General features: G+C 34.9%; 3 protein-coding genes across 3 annotated transcripts; 1 reads left to right on the top strand and 2 right to left on the bottom strand.

Annotated features, from left to right (window-relative positions):
* Positions 1 to 14829: 14829 nt before the first annotated feature.
* LOC119076350 (coiled-coil domain-containing protein 96-like) lies at positions 14830 to 18010 on the top strand. Its single transcript, XM_037183047.1, has 8 exons — positions 14830 to 14990; positions 15065 to 15216; positions 15278 to 15364; positions 15421 to 15526; positions 15857 to 15930; positions 15987 to 16091; positions 16213 to 16309; positions 16415 to 18010. The coding sequence occupies exons 1-8, from the start codon at positions 14912 to 14914 to the stop codon at positions 16921 to 16923; spliced, it is 1209 nt and encodes a 402-aa protein (XP_037038942.1). The 5' UTR covers positions 14830 to 14911; the 3' UTR covers positions 16924 to 18010.
* Positions 16854 to 19704, bottom strand: LOC119076349 (pyridine nucleotide-disulfide oxidoreductase domain-containing protein 1). Its single transcript, XM_037183046.1, has 3 exons — positions 19315 to 19704; positions 19148 to 19242; positions 16854 to 18523 (listed from the first exon to the last, which is right to left on the bottom strand). The coding sequence occupies exon 3, from the start codon at positions 18315 to 18317 to the stop codon at positions 16920 to 16922; it is 1398 nt and encodes a 465-aa protein (XP_037038941.1). The 5' UTR covers positions 18318 to 18523; positions 19148 to 19242; positions 19315 to 19704; the 3' UTR covers positions 16854 to 16919.
* On the bottom strand, positions 16923 to 19716 carry LOC119076351 (28S ribosomal protein S18b, mitochondrial). The gene is made up of 3 exons (XM_037183048.1): positions 19315 to 19716; positions 19148 to 19242; positions 16923 to 18523 (listed from the first exon to the last, which is right to left on the bottom strand). The coding sequence occupies exons 1-3, from the start codon at positions 19649 to 19651 to the stop codon at positions 18362 to 18364; spliced, it is 594 nt and encodes a 197-aa protein (XP_037038943.1). The 5' UTR covers positions 19652 to 19716; the 3' UTR covers positions 16923 to 18361.
* Positions 19717 to 20993: the final 1277 nt, after the last annotated feature.

Below are 20993 nucleotides of genomic sequence, written 5' to 3'. Positions count from 1 at the left end.
CCTATAGCTTATCAATGTAACACAATGTTGCAAAGCATTTTTAGCAAACATGTTTGTCTTATTTATTCAGAGGAAACTCCAGTTTTGTTCTCTGGTACGTTCTCATCCATTTAGGATTAGGGAAGAAGATAAGATGCAACGAGGATCACACACTGTCAGACTAAGACAATCTAAACAATCTAAAGTGAGATCATAAAAGAAAAGTCGGTTTTTCATTGTGAATTTTTCACTTCATTCTTTAGTGTATAAGATTCCTTAACCAATACTCTCTCTAGCAAACAAACTTCGTTTTGACGCTGTCAAAATACCACATTATTTCTTTGTTTGTATTTTTACCACCTTACCACCTTAATAATAATAATGTAGCTAGGTTACTGAATGTTGTTAGGTTGCTAGAGAGGGTTTTTTAATTCATTCTCCATTCAAAACATTGAAGGCTCAGAGCCTGTACATGTTACTTTTAAATCATTTAAATGCTACTTTCAATCAACTAAAATTAAATCCATCATAAATCAATCAATTACATAGAAAAAAAAACAAACAAACAAAAAAAAACTAAATCAATAAATCGAAAAAACTAAGAAATTAGTCTAAAATTTAGAAATTATCTAAATCAAATGAATCGAATTAAAATTAAAACTAGAAATTCGTTTAAATATAAAAACAGCAAAAAAAAGAATATATCTAACCAAAGCAGAACAGCGTCTTAGCACAGGAAACGACGTAGTTGTACTTTCACCAACTGAAGACATAGTCAAGAGATGACTTGAAAATACCGAGCAGATGACTTTTCAGATCGAGCTGTCACGCTATTTGAATCACGTAATGCCGATGGTAAACTATTAAAAAAACAGAAACCACGGACATCTATTGCCTGCCGTCCAAAGCCAGTTCGGGAAAACGAAGGATGAAGGAGACCTCTTCCTCTCGTCGAGTGGTCATGGATGTCACCATTCGTTCTCACTTCAACATCATGCTTCATCAGGTCGTTTCTCAAAGAAAAAACTAGCATTGCTGTCTGAAGGGCATTGAAATGATGGATCGGTAGAATCGATCCATTGAAATAGCCTTGACAGAATCTCTGGAATTCAAACCGTGCATATTACGCAGCGCTCTTTTCTGGAGCAGTAACAGATCATTCAATGCCCCAATTGGTGCCGTATTCCAAATCGGATTCAAGTAATTTAAGTGCGAGTGCACGAAAGAAAAATATAAAACGAACAGAGCTCGTCTTGGTATCAGAAACCTCAGACGCCTGAAAACACCGATGATTGGTGAGATTTTCCTAATGACTTCGGTCAAGTGGTCATTCCACGTGAAGCTTTCATTAATGTAGAGCCCAAGGCACTTCACAACTCTCTTCCGCGAAAGAGGTTCACCATCGCAGATCAGTTCAAAATTCTCTGAAGATTCCACGAGGTACGATTGAACAAGACGTAATTAGACTTTGACGCATTGACAAATAAGCAATTCTGGGATGACCAATAATTCAGTAAACAAAGATCACTCTGCATCATCGACGCGTGTAAAATATTTTGCATCAACTCAAAATACAAAGAGGGATTTTTTTGAAAGTGGACCAGGCTCCGTCGGAGCTATTTTTTCGCGGCGGTTTGTTCATATGCCCAGATAGCCCTTGGCCCCAATAGTCCAAAACCGCTGTCGTTTAATTTTCATATTTGTGTCTTGGCTGGTGGTGAAGGTGCAAAAGTCGAAAAAAGGGTGTTTTTATACGGGATTTACTGCCGCTACAGACAATGGACACACATGTGTGTTGGCTCGTTGGATAGGTACTGTCCAGGAGAACCGGGGCAAGCATAGATATCTTACATGTTCTGTGCCATTGTTCGAAAATAACAAAAATATTGTGTCAGTCAAAGGCCGTAAATTTTGATGAACTTCAAAAGGTGATATCTCGCACCTGGAGAATGTTTATGGTTAGATCATTGGATGCAGACATCAAAAACAGCATAATTCGTGTATTTTTCTAAAATCAATATTTTGCTTTCGAGTGGAGGAAGACATTTGCTTTATACCCAAAAAAGTATCCTGAAACCTTTCACTTCTATGGCAATTGAGGTATAATTGTATAATTAACCCAGCTCGGGTTAAGCCTCTATCAGGGCAACCACTGATCTGTACAACAACAGTCACCAGGTACAAAATATCACCTAATAAAGCTCATCAAAATTTCCGGCCTTTGACTGATACATACTTTTTGTTATTTTTGAATAGTGCTTGAGTACACATTTGATATCTGTCTTTGCCCCGGGTCTCCTGGACAGTACCTATCCAACGAGCCGCCACACATGTGTGTCCATCGTCTTCAGCGGAAGTAAATCACGTATAAAAAACACCCTTTTTCGACTTTTGCACCTTCACCACCAGCCAAGACGCAAACATGAAAATTAAACAAACGACTGCGGTTTTGGACTATTGGGACTATTGTCTATACGTTTCTTCAATTCCAAACGTACGTGTGAGTGAAACGACACTCTTTATGCTTCTTTTGTTGACAACAGGTAGAACGATGTTGAACAATTAAAACTGTAGATTGCTAACCAATTGCAAACTTAAATTGAGTTGAGTTTATTTCAATAAATTTTTATGGAAAATTTCCTGCTTGGAACATTTTGGTTCACAAATAATCATAATTTATTAATATATAGTAACGCATAAATAAAATGCCTTTAATCTATTAGCAAAATTTCACTTAAAAATAAAAATTTAATCAACAAAAGAGAATTAAAACGTGAATTAAGTAAGTATATTTCTCAAATAAATTTATTATGTCAGGTGCTGTCTGACGGTAATATATTTACTTCTCCGTCAACAATATAATAATTGTAAACCGTTTTCGAGACCGTTTCATTTTCTTTTGATATGTTCTTTGAATATAATATTCTTGTGTTGTGTGTATTAATTCTTGATTATTAATATTTTTCAATTTTTCCGTAAAATATTATCTCCACTAATTAGCACCAACTGCTCTGAGTATAAAATATCATTCATATGATACTGTGAGAAAGCTATTGCTATATATACGGCGTGGATGTTATATTGTTTGCCTTTTAGTAAATGAAACCAACTTTTATGATGATTTCATTAAGGCTACATTGGACAATGGCATAATGAAAGTCTTAATTGTGTTATTTACGAAAATAAAATGAGAATATCTTGCACCTGACCTGTATGTATAATATACTTTGTACGATCGATTTTTTTTTCTTTACTTTTTCGAATATGCAAAGATAAGCCATAAGCGTACCATTATTTTGATTTACAACAACACTCCGGTCTTAATTTACGTAAGCACGATATTGTGTTACCTTGAATATTTTGAGTGAAAGGAAACAATTATGATCTAAAAGGCATCTCACTTTTCACATTACGAACAGCCTGAGATACATGCTTCAACTTATACCTATACACATACGTTCGGTTAATAATTCACCATCATTCATCTGCTAAGATTTTTCTTTTCATTTTTCACGATTACTGCCGATATTTCTTAATGTAAGTTAGTTCCACCTACAGACTATATGTAGTGAATATACACTTCATTGTTAACGAAAACATTTTGTTCATATTTAGTACGCATTTGTCTAGTATTTAGTGTCAGTCATCTAACAAAAAAAAAAACCTCGACCGTCATGCATTTATCTAAAAAAAATTTACGACAAGAGCAATGGTTAGACCGGTATATATTTTCTAAATAATCTGCTCGAGCAACACCTCTCCGTTCCGACAACTTTACCCATGATAAAACGACATTGTATAATATAAATGAATTCATGTTCAACCTTATAATATACAACACTTTGTACACACTCTGTGTCACATATTTCTTTCGAACAAAACGGCGTCTTAATTACCGCAAAAGTATTTCTTATTTAGAATTTATGGTTTTCAGTAGACCACACACACAAATAAGTCGAGAATTACGTTTTAATGCATAATGTCGAGACGTTTATATTCTGCTTATATTGCTCTCATATCTTATGTATTATGTCTTATATGCCGCTGAAATTGTTACAAATTTTAATGTATCCTTAATAGCATAAGTTTTAATTTCTTCGCCAGAATTATAGCGAATTACGTTCGCATAAATGTACCAGAAAGAGGTATAATTACCGGCTTTATTCTACTGATTTTCGCTAAGTTGTTAAGTACTTTTATGTTTCAAACGATAGTATAGTTTCAGTTATGGTAAAAGGTATTTTTGTATGTGAAATTTCTGAGATAACATATAAAAATGCTGAAGAACTTAGTTATATTCCAGTTTTATTTTCGGATTTTTTTGTTGCGATACTTAGAAATGGAATGTGAAGAAGAAGTGAAAGAGATGGACACTTTTTAAAGACTGCCAGACTGCCAGGTCGGAAGAGTTGTGAATAAAAGTGAACCGCACGCAATCTAAACTTTACGACCATTGAAACCGCTTGCATCATTTTTTTTCAATGAAACATGAATACATGATTCACAAAAGTATACATAAAATGATCCAGGGCCGGGACACCAGGTAGTGTAGACACATAAATGGACCTCTTCTACAAGCATTGCTTATGATTCATGAAGTATGTAAAAAGTTCAATTGGGCCAAGTTTGTTCATCCGCCACTGAATAAAGACCTTAACAACTGAAGTCTCTTAGTCTTGCTTCAGTAGACTAGTATTACTTTCTTCATACGACCTTTGCGATGCGTAATACTTTCAAAATCTGATACAAAACAGGATATAGAACACCATTATTTAGTGATTCCCGGAATACGAAATTTATAGGAACGAGAAGCGACTAAATTGTCATAACTCCTCTTTGATGATGTGAAAGACTCGCTTTTTATACACAAATGCTGATCGTTTTATTTAAATTATCTTGCTTGTTTGCTTGATGTTTGGTTGCCTTTGACTTTTTATTCGACTTTTTCTTGTTGCGGTTTTTTTCCTCAAATTTAATAACCGACACCAGTGTGAGGGAAATAAAAATTAACAAAAACAAACTTAAATGACTGATAAATATTTAAAATATTTTTTTTCTAAATAAAAATGAATAAATCAATTCTTAGAAGACATTGATCTCTCGTTCTCCTGTTTTGACTTCTAAAATAAAACAAAAATTTCATAATGTATGTAGAAGTCCAGTCCACTCTGCACATTAGAATTTAAAATATCTCTTTAAAGCATGGTTGACCATAAATCAATCAATGTTTTATAACTAAATAAATGTTATAAATTTATTCGTTTACAAATGTGAGAGATAGTCGAAATTGTTTTTGTAAATAAATTTTATTTTTTATGCTAACAAGATTTTACTGACCAGTTTTCTAAAGGTGATGAAACATAATAGCCTCTTAATATTTTTATTAAAATTTCGTTTAACCATTGATTCGGTGGTATTTATTTAAAATATGAAGAAGAAGGAAAAAAAATATCGAATTTTCAATAACCGTAAATGTCGTTAGCACATAAATCAAATAAATTAATTATAATATTTATCAGTTAATTTCGCGCTAGCAAAATATGTTTTTTTATAATCTCACACTTCTATTGTTCGACTAGCTATTAAAAAATGCTTGAAATTTTATTTTGAAAACTGTGTAGATAAGAGTGGTGCTGCTCCTAAGTAGTTATAATGTGACTATGGATTTTTAAGCATATTGGCATATAAAAGCATAGGCTTTTGGCTATGTATATAGATAAAACTTTTAGGTTTGATCTTTTGATTAACCGCTGTCAGACCTATTCTGATATAATAAAAAATTGTATTACGTCAGTTGTTGTATAGTACAACCCGTCAAATCTTCCAAATTTTTATTTTGACGGGAAGGTTGTAGTCCAACACGAAGAGGGGCGGTAGTTTCAAAGTAAAAATAAAAACTTGGAAGCACAGACCTACGAAATTGTAATTGTAAAATATTGAGCAAAGCGTCACTTACATTGATGTATCATGTACGTGTCTTATTATAATCTAGTACTTCAATAATCTTTAACATTTTACAATATAAGAGGCCATATGGGTGCGACTAGAATCAATTCCTGTGTCTTATTTGTGGATTCAGGCTGTTTCGTCAATTTGATTTTTTCCATTTATACTCACCGGTTATTCGAGTTCTTATCTGAAGTATGAAAACAAAAGAAAAAAAAGTTTGTAATTGGCCTCGAACACGGCTTGAAATGTGTATGTAAATAAACCATGGGTTGTAGCTGGTGAATTCATTACCATGTATTCGTAAATATATGTGTGACATACCTAGTAAATACATATTTAAATTGGTCGAATCTAAAGCCATATTCCTAAAAAAATACAAGTAGAAGTCGACTCAATGAACATTGTGGGTACATTGTTCACCTGAGAAATTGTTGATCATCATGTTGATATTGGAGATATTTTCTTTCGAATAATATTATTCTCATCCGAGCTCGTAATCAACTCAGACAATAAATTTTTATCGAGTTTCGAGAGACAAACTGATCAATAAAAAAAATCAGGTGTAATATTCAGCACACCTTTTTTAATGTGCTAGATTAAGCAAATGGATAATTAATTCAAAATAATTAACACAATTACTGCCGACGTTTACTGACGATGTTTCCAATCACTTTAAATGTGTGTTTGCATAAAACTAATTTACTACGTTTATTAAATAGTCAATTATGCATGCCTACGAATATATTTCAGTTAAGTATGTTCCCTGTGTATAATCATAACGTCTCAATTTTCAGGCCGAACCTGAGTATTCGACAAAACATTCTCTCAGATCTCAAACAGAATTCTGTAGAAAAAAATGTTCACGAAATCACAAGATGATTCCCTGTGTAAGTAACTCAACCAAAAATTGCGCATATAAACCAGCTCATTGTATTCCGTTTTATTCGGTCAAAGTCACTGTATTGACAACATAATTACAAAATGCAAATTATATGTACAGCGAAAAAGAAGAAAGAAATGTGCGCGGAGAAAAGATTGTTACCTTCCTGCTGAAGATGTGTCGTTGCGTCAACAGTAAAAGATTAAATTGGTTGTTGAAGCATTAAACAATAATTACAATAATTATTCCGGCGTAGCAAATTGATATATGTAAAAATCTCATAGGCCTAATAACATGGAATCTCTTTGCTATTGTTGACAGACACAATTTTCAGATCAATAGAAGTACCGGAAGAATAGGAATGAACATACGAAAATGTTTAGAATTTTCAGCGCTTTTGCAGTCAGAATTTTATCAGGAGATCTGCTTATTACGTAATTGTAGAGGTGAGAAGAAAATGTGAAGGCAAGTAATGTCGAGTAATGTCAGATGCTCCAAGGGGCAATCAGTGAACGTATTATAAACTGAATCAACATAATAGTGATCTCGTCATTAAAATCCATCATAAACCGAAGCGATAGCGGAGGTTTGTGACGCTAGTCGCCTTCCAAAAAAAAGAAAAAAGAACAACCAACGGGAGACTAAGGAACATTTTAACTTTTCCATACTGAACCGAATAAAAAAAAATTATGTTCAAACTCTTCAATGCGAGTTCAACGAGCTATAGATCATTAAAAATGGTTACCCACATCAGGAGAAAACACAACTTGAAATTGAAGCATCTTCACACATTTTCAGCACTTTCACCATATTCGAGTTAATAGAAATGTTTCACGTGGGTTTGATACACGTATTGTGACACTACATTTGTCTACGAAAACTGCCCAGGCACTTTTGCTAAAATTTATATTAATTCAATCTTAACACTTTTTCACCGGCTAATCAATAAATTTTATGGAAGTTATGCACTTAATTTCTGTAAATTTAATTTAAACATTTTGATGTACATTTCCAAAAAACACACTTATATGAAAGCCATTATTTCATTCATATGACCAAAATATGACAGCTACATTTCTATTATAATGATTGTGTAGTAGATCAGTGTTGCCGTGCTTCATAAAAAATATGCGCGAAATTATGAATTTGAAAAATGTGTTTCTCCGCAAAATTTTTGGATCATTTTCGAATTTCAGGTTTCATGTTTCAATGTGGAATTTGTTTTAGGGTTATAATGTCCGAAAAAATGGTGGACAGCAGCCATCTTGGAAAGTCTTTTAATTTTTTGTATTTATTGTATTTAGGCCTATATGGCACATACTTAGTTGCAGTAAATTGGTAATCATAGAGTTAACGCATTTTTTTTTTGTTAAATTTTCGTTGTAAAGTCTCATCGGTAAAATTTTCGTCGACACATTTTCTTGTTTAAATGTGATTACGTTTAGGCGTAGAATGCGTCAAAAAAACTGATATCAAATGTTTTGGAAGTTTAATTTTTACTAGACTAGCGTCACCTTTTCCTCTTTTGAGGTTTTTGTGGGATATAAACCAGCAAAAATAAACATTTCTTTTGATCGAACTAATTTCAATGGATTGATTAGAAATCTTTTACTTCATACGTTTTTAACATAGTTCTTGCTATATGAATCCATATTATTCACAGCTCATTGAATACTGTCGATGATACAACTGTCCGTAAATGATAAATGGATGAACCAGTTTTAATTACAACATGAAAATTGGCAAGTATTTCCATTATAAATATTATTCTTAAGTCCCATTTAAGAAATACCCAAATTATTAAGAAAGAAAAACAAACGATACCCATCAGCCGGCAAAAATATATTAGGAAATGTTGATTCTGACCTCTCATTTGTATAATTAATTTATCAATCATTACATTGTCGAAAATGAAACAAAATATTTCCCATCAGAGTTTAAACCGAATTTGTATTTAAAGCCAATAACACACAGCGTTTCGAATGGTTGAATTTGTCGAATATAACTACAATGCACCATTTTATACTCATCTGAATAAACTAACTCTGACTATATACACCATGCATTGAACATGTAGACGAAAGCAAGTCAAATATTGACGTCTTGTTGACAGAAAGCATAAATCAAGACAAAGTTAGATATATAAACGTTTAAAAAAAACATCAAATATTTGTCTAATATGATGGAGGTCTCAAATGTTCCATAATATGATTTCGATGATTGAGGAAAAGTCATTTAACATTTTAAGATAAACTAAAATTTCACTCGAACGAAGAAGAATGACTGAAAAAAAACGTCTTAATAAAGAAACTGCTTGTACTTATTTATGATCACAGATTAATGATACCAAATTGTCAATGGTTTTTTTTACTGTACACTGCGCATTCACTGCTATTCAACATTACCATTTGTTTCTCTTAAAACTTTTTTTTTCTGTTTCGAAAAAAGAATTTTCAAGTGTCATTCAAAAGTGAAGTGGGTCTTGATTTCTTAAGTGATCCAATTTTCCATTAAACAAATTAAATGTCAAGTAGAATAATTCATATACCTTCTAACACACATTAATTTATAGCTCTCAAAAGATTCACCAGCATTATCCTTTTCTTCGTACAGTGACTGCGTCAAATAAAAAGGATTAGTTGATGATATTTTTCCATAAATAAATCAATCAATTAAGACTTTGTGTATTGTGCGACAGCGACGGGATGATGAAGTTTATTGAGAGGTGAAAATCCAACCTTTTCATTTATCATTTTCATTTGTTTTGTCTTTTCTTTTCGTAATATTTATATGATTAGGAAAATGTGTAAATAAAGAGAAAGAAAGGGAAAGCGTGAAACAGAAGTATGAAGTGCAAGACGATGGACATTTTTCCAACATTAGGACCTATTCTTGGAGCAACCCCTCATCACAGAGAAAAATTGACCACCTCTAGGATTTTACTAATTTGCATTTATCAGCACAAAATTATGGATGAGCTCAACCATAGCACTGCTTCTAGCTCATACATGGCTGTGAGCAGAGCTCCTGTTTTGACAAAAGAAATGAAATCCCTTTTCTCATACCATCAACCTCAAAATATGTTAATGCTGGGAGCAGTGCTATGGCTTAACCATGAAATAAAATTGTAAGTCAAAACACGCTTGGGTTAACGATGGCTATTAAATACGTGAGTAAGTAAGTGACTCGATTGGAGTTATTTATATGGAAATGAATACAAAATCTTTTACTTCAATTATTTTAGCATTCATTGTACCCAAATGTATTTGTAATAAAAATTAAGACGGTTTTTTGCTCTAAAGCTAATACTTTTGAGGTATTATAATTTCGATGCAATTCCGTCATATAGAATCACTTATTAAAATTTAACACCGCAGCATCTTTTTTTTATTTTTTTATCAATTGCATTTTAAGATCCGATCATGATCATGGTCATGAGGAAATATCTTGTTACCTAAAGTACGTAACTGTATGGGCCGCAAAAAGAACAAAGAAATTATTAACAATGATATAAGTACCCTGTTTGTTTCCTTGCGTGAATAACACGAATGCATGAAACATATCCATAATCTGTGTGATTATCACTCGGTAATCTTTTAAGGAATACCATCGATCTAACGAAAGTCTTCACCACATCACAAGTACAAGTTCAGACCGTAATACACGCACTCGTCAACAGTAAACAGTTTAACATTATTGGCACCGTCAAAATTACAGCTCGTAAAATGTGCATTATTGGCACCTCTACACGTTGAAGAATTACATGTGGTTTTTATTGTTCGACTCAATTACAAAGTAAACGTAAACGTAAAGTCTTGGGATTTTGATTTACAATTTTGAACTCCCAGTCATTCAGTCATTTTAACTCTTCTGCTAACCGAATCACCTAACCATATTGAGTGCGGTTTTTATTGTAAATTTCCCTCACAATTATTACAATAAGCTAACATATTGTTAAGATTTATCCAGAAGCTGTGTAAATTGTATCAAATTGATTCGGTTTTCAATACCCTTCATGATTTACTTCTACATCATATTCGTCGAATTGGGTGATTATCGTAGAAACGCAAGAATATAAAAAAGAAAATCAAACAACAAACATTCAACAAAATCCATTTCACACTCAATGACCAATGATAATAAATTTAGATTTTAATTCTATGCTCACAATTTTAATCTTTTCCATTTTCAGTATTACAAATTCCACTGGGAAATGGTCCTTCGTTTTAATGCTATCTAATTTTCTATACAGCGTAAAAATGTCACTTGGTAGAACCCTTTTTCGCCAATTCACATACATTAGACAACATCAATTATATATATGGAAGTCATTAATGTTGCTGTACAAGAGTGGTTCGTAGAACAGGAGACACACAATTATTTTCGAGTAACACATTTCAAACCGAGCTCCGTATTTACTGTAAAAAGGGTTAGTTAGCTCGTTGAGTGAATGACGGTAGACAAAAATAAAATACAATTAATTTGAAGACGTATGTGTCTGCAATGTTCTCATGTTCACAGTCAGTAGTGATTAGATTTTGCTAGAAAAGCCGTAATATTACAAAACGATTCGTTTTTTTTTGAAACTTACACTAACATCAATTCCTTCGAATCACTCCCTCATCTTACATGACACAAAATATTATCTCGCATCTACCCAACTTTATTTGATCAAGATCAACAACAGCCTGGTCACCCATAATAATTTTATTAGATATATATTCCATCCACCATTTATCCTTATGAAGATAGAACCGAGAAGGGAAAAAAATCACAGAAAACAGAGGGTGGGCAATTACGATTTTATTTTATATAGACTTATACTACATCCATATCATAAGATATACCACAACAGTTTTATAATATCAATCATGATATCCATTCATATTTCATGTACGCTTTTAACCTCCCCATTATGAAAATTGGTGTTGAATTAACCCACCAAAATATGACACAGTAGACAAAAGATAATTTGAGGAAGTTCAAGTCAGCAGGGGTGGATATATCATGTTTTTCGTGTGGCTTGTTTGTGTGTTTTGATGTTGTTGTAGATTTTGAGAACAATCTGTGAGTTAATTTGACATTATTAGCATAATATTTTGTGGGGTTCGAAATTGTTAAAATTTTTGATTTGTTTACGGAAACCGCATGTTTGACTATATATAAATGCTAACTTAAAACAATCGGAAAGGAAATTTGTTTGTGTCTATTATAAATTTCCTATTTTGATTGATCCCCATTGCTTTTTTGCTACATTCAATAGAGGTTAAGATGAAAATACAACGAATTGTTTTCTGAAAATAATTAGCCTTGTGATTGAAACCCAATATTTTGGAACAATGCAGTATGAGCTTATTTGACTTTAAATTCCATAAAAGTTTAGGAAATTATTCAAGTTCTGCATTTTTGAATCTTATTTGTCAGCACTAAATGCGATCAAGTATTTATACAAAATTAATGATTATTTTATTAACTGGTTTAGCAGGTGAGCGCCGGCGCCAGTCGCGCCGATCGCCGCTGAACATTTCAGCTAAAAGTCAGCCGCCGCTGGTCGAAATTTAGAATCGTTCAGCCGATCGCGCCGCCGCTGCGCCGCTAGTTTATTTTTTGCCTATTTTTCGGCGCAAAGTAGAGTTAATTGAGAATGAATTCGTTTCACTAAGTACGAGAAAAAAACTAATTTTTTTCAGTAAGCATAACTGAATTTGGATAAATCCAGCAACTTGTCCACATTACTTCTCAGGATTTTACTAAATTCAATCGAATTATACAGTCTAAAAAGTTTTGTGAATTTTATAAAATGCCCAGAAGTAATGCTGCTGGAATTGGCCACATTTTGATTACAAAAATGGGTTCGAAAAGTCTGTATAAGTGATGGCATTTTGTGAAAATTGAACTCGTGTGAAAAATACACTCGTTCGCTTCAATCGTTCACAGCAAAATGCTTATGGATTTTCGATCAAATTACCGATCATGTCATGATGTTTATAAACAATGAGAAAAAAATATTTTGGTATTTCTGTATCAACAATCAAGCAAGTGTTTTTCTTCTTTGTGGACCAGTGGACCATGGAAAAGTTTGGAGCAAGTGTAGGTTTCGAAAAATCTACGAAAATAAATTTGAGTTTTCGCTTTTTGGAAAATCTCTATTTTTTTGTAAGTTTGGATTACGAGAGCTTGAAATGATATTTGAAAGTTGAGTAACAACTAAATGGTTTAAAAAAGGATTCCTGAGATATTCGTTTCATGAAGAATGTCTTGTACACCTTTTTTCAAAACAGGAAATTGACTGTCTTTAAAAAATCGTTCATATTAAAAATCTTCATGAAGGGAAAAAACTTTTCCGAAAAAAAACAATTTTGCATATAACGCCGATTTTGCGCCGAAATGCGCCGCCACCGCCGGTTAAAGATTTTATTGCGCCGAAACGAGACGCCGAAAAAAATACTCCAGCCGATTTACGCCGCCGTCGATGAAAAATGTTTACAGCCGCCGCCGAACAAAACTCGGCCGGCGCACACCTCTAAACTGGTTCGAACTGTTGCTTACCTTTTGGTGTATAAAGGTTGTAGCCTTCAACCATAAAGGTCGTGAAAACGTTTTTTGTTCGAGATATAATTTTTTTTAAAGCTGGCGACTGACGAATGTTGGTCGACCATTTCAAGACCAGCGGTTGTATAGTAACGCTGCTCAAAGAAGTTGTTCCTTCGGGAAGTAATGAAAATTGCTCCCGCAGGCTTGTACCAGAATTGAACAAGAACATAGAAAACACCGTGAATTGTATTAGTAGTTAAAAATGTCATATGTTATTGGTCGGCACAAATAAGCGGTGAGCTTTGCGAGGTTCGATTGACATTTTTGATTATGGGTTTGATTGGATTTGAATAGCTTCGACTCTTAATGGTATCGTTCTGATACCCGTAGTTGCCAGCCAAAACCTTTCTGCCTTGTATCTTATAACATATTCCTACATTCACCGTTACTATAACTTTTACCTCAAAAGTATAACAACTGCAAGAACTCATCTGAAGTGAAAAAAAATTTCTCTTGGAGGTGCGTAGGCTTCTATGGGCAAAAAAACCATATACTAGTCTTAAATCGAAAATAAGATTTCAACCAACGCAGCTTTAATGGACACCAAATTTTTTAACTGTCAAAACCTTTTATTTTGGTTTCGCAGTGGTACACACCACAACAAAATATTCAGCTTCCAACTTAAGTGACTTTGAAATCAATCCGATTAACCGTTTTTTAATAGAAAAAGAGCCGAAAGTGAAGTCTTTGAATCTGGTTCTAGTCTGCAATTCCTACCCTTGGACTTGTTTCACACAATATGTCTATAGATACATTCTGATTCTGATTATTTCAACAGCACCTAGGTAGTTTTGGAGTGTTCCTTTTATTCTGAAGTAGAATCTTTTAACAGTGGACTGACATACTAAATCGTAACTATAGGAATCACTGAATTCTTGTATAATGAATTGCAGACTCAAAGTGAAATTTCTCTGTTTGTACCTCTACTTTGTCGGCACATATTTACATCATGTTTATTCTAGCTAAGAAAAAGCTGTAATTTTTTCGTCAAAAATCAATGTCATTTTCTAAAAGAATCTTTACAATTCGCTTTACTTTTAATTTGAGGGTATGTATTTTCATTGTAATATACGGTGCGTGTGTATCAATAACAAACACCTCCTCCATAATGTCATAATATTTGCTACAATTATTACACCGCTATGGGCGCTATGCTGCCGTGTTATTAAATAAAAACGATGGGTCCACTTTAAATGATACACAACTTCCAGGTATAACCCACAATGGCATTTATTTATCTTTGCGGCAGGTAAAGTGGAACATCAAAAGTTTATTATTATTTTTTCGATTTTCAATCAATTTGCTTGAGATAATTGGCCGTTACATTGATTGGCCGCTTGAAAAAGCGTGTGATGCCTGTTAATTCCAATCTGACGGCCTAATTATACATCGGAAGAATTTTAGGGTGGAAAAAATTGCAAACAATACATCAAGTAGGCTCGCTTCGGTCGAAGCTCTCAATTATTAAACGGGGGCTTCAAAATTATTGTTTGTACTTACCTTGTTGCGATGGGTGAATCGACTACAGTAGTTGATCCAATACTTAAAGACGTGATTGATAGTAGCTGCGATCAAGCGGAATTGACACGTAAGATGGCTCCTTGTTTTCGTTCTGTCTACTAAAATTGCTGCAGTTCAGATATCCGATCCAATTAATTCCAGTTGACGAAGAACAAATAATTGGGCATCTACATGGGCTCGACAGGACAAAATTACATCGAATTTACGATCAATTGATTGCAGAAAAAACTGACATCGCACATTGGAATGATTTGCTCAATAAAAATGTTTACAAATATTTTGCACGTAAAAAGGTAAACTTTACAGTGAAGGAAAGGCCATTTTCTAATTCTTTTTACGATCATCGTTCTTAAGAGCTCTCAAGCACTTATGAAAGACAATCCGGAAGATGTTGGAAAGCTTGAGGTCAATTATAAGGAAAAACTGTCCGAATTGGGGGAGGTAAAACATGCAATTTCAACCAAGATTTTACATTATTGTATCTTGGCCTGTTGAAGGTAATTTCGAAACATGAAAAGGTGAGACTCGATTTACTGGCTCGTTTTGACGATTTGCTTGTTGGTCGTAATGAATTGTTAAAAGGTCAACGAGAATCGATTTCAGGTAACAACAGACTTCTTAACCTTTCAGAAACAGCAAGCTGTTACTTCCATTGTATACAATAGCAATGGACGACATAAAATAAGAGAACATTTAACTAAGATCATAGTTCATTCTTGTCGTCGCTGTCGACAAAAGATTATACTAACCGTTTCGGGAAGGAAACTAAGTAACTCATGGTCGGCACTAGGCAGTCTTAGGGGGACATTGCCATCCTTTTGAAATCCTTCCTTTACAAAAAAAAAAATTGTCTCCCCAAAAACACCTCAATTTCGGAGGCAGGTTACGGTGCTGAATCTAAATTATCGAACTAAATAAGCCTTCATTTTGTAGCATTCGAGGATATTGTTCGGGACACAGGAAAGTCTTTGAAAAGTCTGCAAAGTGGTCAAAAGCTTAGCCCTGAAGTAACTACATTTTTCAAATTGTCGTCGTTTAACTTCGTTAGTCGTATTTTTTCAAGGACTTGGAAAATGTTATGGCCCAGATTCAAACTACCCGAAAGAAGATGTCCGAAATTCGACTAAATTTTATTAAAACTTTGGATAAACACACTCAAATGGAAGTGGTACGTAATCTCTTTTTGCTAATGCAGCTCTTGCAATCAATCAACTTTGACAAAATATTTTTGAGTCTAAGATGTTGGACCACAGCTGACGAGTTCTTTCACACCATTTTACTTTTTCTAGAAAGCGATCGAACTTCAGGATCTTGGTAATGGTTTACGAATGAATGATTTCTCTCAACTCCGAGAAGAACGACAATGTTTGGAGGAAAAAATTGAAGGTAAAAACTGGTCGGGACGGTATCATTATCCAGGAAAAGCTGCCAAGCTATATTTCGGTGTAGTTTTTACCAGCCATTCTCTTGTTAGAAGACTTTTGTTTCCAGAGCGAAACAATACACTGGAAAAACTGCGTTTGCGGTGCTTTGCGGACACACAAATAATATCGCATGTACGCGAAAAGAAATACATGCTGGAAGGCACTGAGGACGAAGAGTTACAGGAAGTCAAAGAAACTATCAACGAAATGGATATGACCCGATCGTTTATGCATGATTGCAACGCTAAATGCGAGAATTTGCGAAAATTGTATAAAGAAACTAGCACCAATTGCGGACTACTCGACAAGCCGGAATTATTGCGAAACTATGACGATACGAAGTTTGAATTCAAAAGCACCAGGGAGAATGTGGAACGTATTCGTAGCGAAATCGATGACATCAACACGAAAGTCTCGAATGCCACACGAATCCTACGTCAGCAAAGGACCGCTTCACTGGCAGCAATGAGTGAAAAGGCTACAATATTAAATGAAACGCAAACGAATGCAACAGTCAAATCTACTTGTATTTTGCAGTCATCGCTACAAATAAAGCCGTACCTTATGCCGTCCTAATCGAAATAATCTTCAATGTCTATGTCCGGATTTAACAAATCGTCACCGTATGGCGTTACATCTAACTCATTCAGAATCAAATTTTCAGTCGTTTCTTCCAGCCCGGTTTCACCAATCAATATCGCCCCAACCACTTTCCCATCGACCAAAACATATTTTATGTATTCCAGGTCAGGTGTCGTTCTAATCAAGACTTCGTAATTTCTACCCAAATCCTGTCCGTTAAACCTTCCAAGCAACACAACTTGGTACCCAAACAGTTGTGTCACGTGACCGAACAGTTCGAAACAGAAATCCTGATAGATTTCGTTGCCTTCTAATGCAGCAGCCATACTTTTCCCAGCCATCGAACCGAATTGTCGAGCTTGTGTCCATAGACGCATTTGAAACCAATGTTTTGCTTTATCCCAACCAGCGGTGCAAACGTCACCAGCCGCATAAACACCATCAATGGATGTTTTCATTAGCTCATCAACAAGGATACCGCCGTCGCCAGCTAATTCGAATGGAACGTCGGTGATAAAATTTAACGACGGATTCACGCCAGTTGCCGATACCAAAAAGTCGCAAATAATTTTCTCTCCATTCGTGAGCGTCACCGCTAGCTGCTCATTTTCCATTGACATTGATCGAACTTCACAATTTTTGTGCACCACCACACTATCCGGCATTTCCCTTTCACCTCCATCTAAATCTAATGTTCGATGCCAATCGGGTCCTAAAGCGCCACCACTTTTGTTATCGCTTTGGCCGTCCTCGTCATATCGCAGTCGCTTGAATGTAGTTTTCGTTTCGCTTTGCACATTGCTCTTGTTGCGAATTTTACACTGAAAGAGTTCGGCAGCTCCCGGATCTACGAAGGATTGTGATATGAAGCTGTCTTTAATCACCCAATGGATTGCAATATTTCGAATTTCATAGACGATTTCCGATGCGATTCCACCATTTCCAACGATCGCAATTCGTTTACTATGTTTGATTCGCTTCTGGAATTCCAAAACGGACTCTGTGTCACGGATGCCGATAACTAGTGGATTATCGGCAGCCTGATCAATCAGTTTGGGCCGAGCACCGGTGCATAGACACATCAATTTGTATTTTACTTCAATTCCTTTTTCGGTGACGACTGTTTTAGTTGTACTGTTAACGGAAACCATTCGGTCGACGAGCACCGTCAAATTTCCCTTCAACGTTTCTGCATTCCGTTCTTCAATGTCAAATCGACTGACTGCTTTGGCTAATGGTACCAAATTCGTGACGGTTTTGATGAGCTTCGATTCGGTGACTAAAATTATTTTTTGATCCGGACAAAGAAATGTTAATGTTTCGATACAGGACACTCCGGCTATGCCTCCCCCAATAACTAAAAACGTTGACTCGTACTGTTGTTGCATTTTGTTTTTATATTTCGAAAATTATGCTAAGAAATTGATGGTCTTTAGGCTTGCGAATCGGTCGCTTTACCGTAGTACTTTTCGTAATCGTATTTTTTGAATGGAACGTTAAAGCTGATCAGACCGTAGTCCATAGCCTTTTCGATGGCAATAACCAATTGATTGTGCCTTTTCTGACACACACCGGTTTTCGAGTAGCTCAATATCTGAAAGCGAAATAAAAACGAGTTTATTTGTAGGAACAAGATTTTGTGCAGACACGCATAAGTCAGGCGATTCACTTAAGCAAAAAAATGAAAAATTTAATTTCTGCTTTGCCCATAATTCGGTAGATATGGAGACACGATGAGACGGTGATGTGGCAAAGGATGACATTATATCCTAGTGGAATCAGCACTAGCAAATTAAGTAACTGAGTAATGAATAGGAGGAGAATTGTCCAAAGTTCAATGGAAAGTCAATGCATCCGTTGTCTGTGATAAAGCTCCCATTTAGAGATAAAAGTCTTGCAGGGACGCTTCAATTGTCAGTGCTCGTCTTCGATTAATTTGAAAGGCAAATGGATTCAAACCAAACTCACAAATCTCACACCTTATGAAACCAAAGTTCATGGCCGAGACCAGTAGAACAAACTGTGTAATCAGCAGCCTTTTTTCTCTTAAAAGTAAATTTGAAATGGAAAAACGTACAACTGGTTTCCTGATTCTTATGGCGCAGTCATGTAATAAGTCCATGACAAATCATCAATCAGTGTCAGAAATAAATCGTGCAGGCGTATACGATCAATGAAACTTTAAATTGTGAGTAAAATCAACTCCTAAAATACTTACTTCTCCCGTCTGTGGTGAAATGAACTGATTGAGCAAGCCCAGATTCCGGTAATCAATTACTAAATATTCGTCACGACAAATTGGACATGGATTGCCTAGTAAAGAGAATCATTTCAGTTACGTTCCATCTCTTTCTACTACGACATGAATGTTCAAAACACACAAACCTGTCGAAATGAATCCTTTCCGGATACAGGTTTGCCGGGTTCTTCGAGGCGCAAAACCTCCCTTATGATTTCGTCGATACGGTTGCCAAACTAATTGATCGCCGTACGTTGATTTATAGGCCTCACTGTCCAAATACTTGATACTGGTCTCAACCGGAATAATTCTTGTTCGATCTTTGTCGGAGCGATCGACCTCTGGTTTATCTTCACCTGATGGTGTTTTTGCACAGAATCGTGTTACGCTTACACTTAGATATCGATTGTGATTCAATATTGCAGCATTTTGTGCAATATTTGTGTTGGAAAATAGGAATTTTGTTAACCTAAAAACCGACATCGTGCGAATGAATAAGAAAAACAATATTTTTACGCAAAAGTCAAGAGATATGAATGACAGTTATTATGTCATCGCTGACAATTTATTTCGATTGAAGATCGGTTCTGCTAGATGTCACTGATGTCGCAAATGTCCGCAACCACTTTAAATTTTGCTAAAGTCAAGGTAAATATTATATATATGGGCGGAGGTAATCAAGGTTCTGAAAGAACAGGTTAAGACACTTACGAAGGCGGGTGAAACACAAATCTTGACAATTAAGAAATGTGTATTGAAATCGTCATATAAAATTTTCCAAACTTAGTTTGCGCTACAGGAAGTGGTGTGTTCTCGCGTATATAATAAAATGGCGATCTGCGTGACCTCCCCAAGTTTACAGCCTTCATGAAAAATAAGAAAAACTTTACAGCTGAAATATTTTGACTAGTGACAGTAAACTGCTGATTTAGATAGCACTGTAAAGTTAACGAAAATTTCTTTTGTTTTCAGCTCTTTTTGCATTGTCTTAAACTGTCACCCTTGCATTTGCTGCCAAATTTTCTCAATTGAATTGAATCAATCAAGGATAATTGGTACCAAATACAAGTTTGACATTTTAAGACAATGCGAAAACAAAAAAAATCGCTAACTTCACATTGCTATGTAAGTCTTGATTTCACTTACGAAGAAAGTACACTCCGTTTACTCTTTAAACAATAGAAAAGAGGCGCTAAACGCAATGAAAGTAAATAGATAGGTGGCCAAACGTTCAAATTTGTTCTAGCCGGAGCACATACGGATTTGCATGGCGCCACCTCAAACGAACTCATTTCTAGTGGAAATTTGCACTAGAAATGAGTTCGTTTGAGGTGGCGCCATGCAAATCCGTATGTGCTCCGACTTGTATGGACTGGCCATACCTACTTATCTACTTTCATTGGCTAAACGGATGCAAAACGGAGAGCGTGTACATCACAGTTTCATACAATAGATCAAAGTTCTGAAAGAACAGGCTAAGACAACCACGGAGGCGGGTGACTATTTAAAAAATAGTTGAAGGACTGCGGCGCGAAGTTTGAAATGAGTTCTATGTGATTTATTGAAAAAAAAATTCTGTGCTGCGATGCAAAATGCTGAATAGACTATGCCAATCATATTTAACCAATGATGCCATTTTAAAGGTCATCAATAGTGGTGACTTTATCACTATTTTATTTTACCGGAATCATGCACAAATTCAAATAAAAGCATTTCCGCCAAAAAAATCATTTTTTAAATTAACGGACAAAAAAAATTCAGTTTTGTGGTGTCACTTACGACTATCTTCACAACAGACATGTCAAGAATTTTGTTTACCTGAATG

This window comes from Bradysia coprophila, unplaced genomic scaffold (genome assembly GCF_014529535.1).
Source record: "Bradysia coprophila strain Holo2 unplaced genomic scaffold, BU_Bcop_v1 contig_232, whole genome shotgun sequence".
In the NCBI taxonomy this organism is placed as follows: Eukaryota; Metazoa; Arthropoda; class Insecta; order Diptera; family Sciaridae; genus Bradysia; species Bradysia coprophila.
This window is presented reverse-complemented; position numbering and strand designations above follow the sequence as displayed.

Excerpts from the sequence above, each read along its gene's own strand:
- LOC119076350 (XM_037183047.1), top strand. The coding sequence starts at position 14,912 with ATGGGTGAATCGACTACAGTAGTTGATCCAATACTTAAAGACGTGATT. Across the intron at positions 14,991-15,064 it reads CGATCAAGCGGAATTGACAC|TTGACGAAGAACAAATAATT; the intron begins GTAAGATGGCTC and ends AATTAATTCCAG. Across the intron at positions 16,310-16,414 it reads TTTGGAGGAAAAAATTGAAG|AGCGAAACAATACACTGGAA; the intron begins GTAAAAACTGGT and ends TTTTGTTTCCAG.
- LOC119076349 (XM_037183046.1), bottom strand. The coding sequence starts at position 18,317 with ATGCAACAACAGTACGAGTCAACGTTTTTAGTTATTGGGGGAGGCATA.
- LOC119076351 (XM_037183048.1), bottom strand. The coding sequence starts at position 19,651 with ATGTCGGTTTTTAGGTTAACAAAATTCCTATTTTCCAACACAAATATT. Across the intron at positions 19,243-19,314 it reads GAAAGGATTCATTTCGACAG|GCAATCCATGTCCAATTTGT; the intron begins GTTTGTGTGTTT and ends TCTCTTTACTAG. Across the intron at positions 18,524-19,147 it reads TTTCACCACAGACGGGAGAA|ATATTGAGCTACTCGAAAAC; the intron begins GTAAGTATTTTA and ends TTTCGCTTTCAG.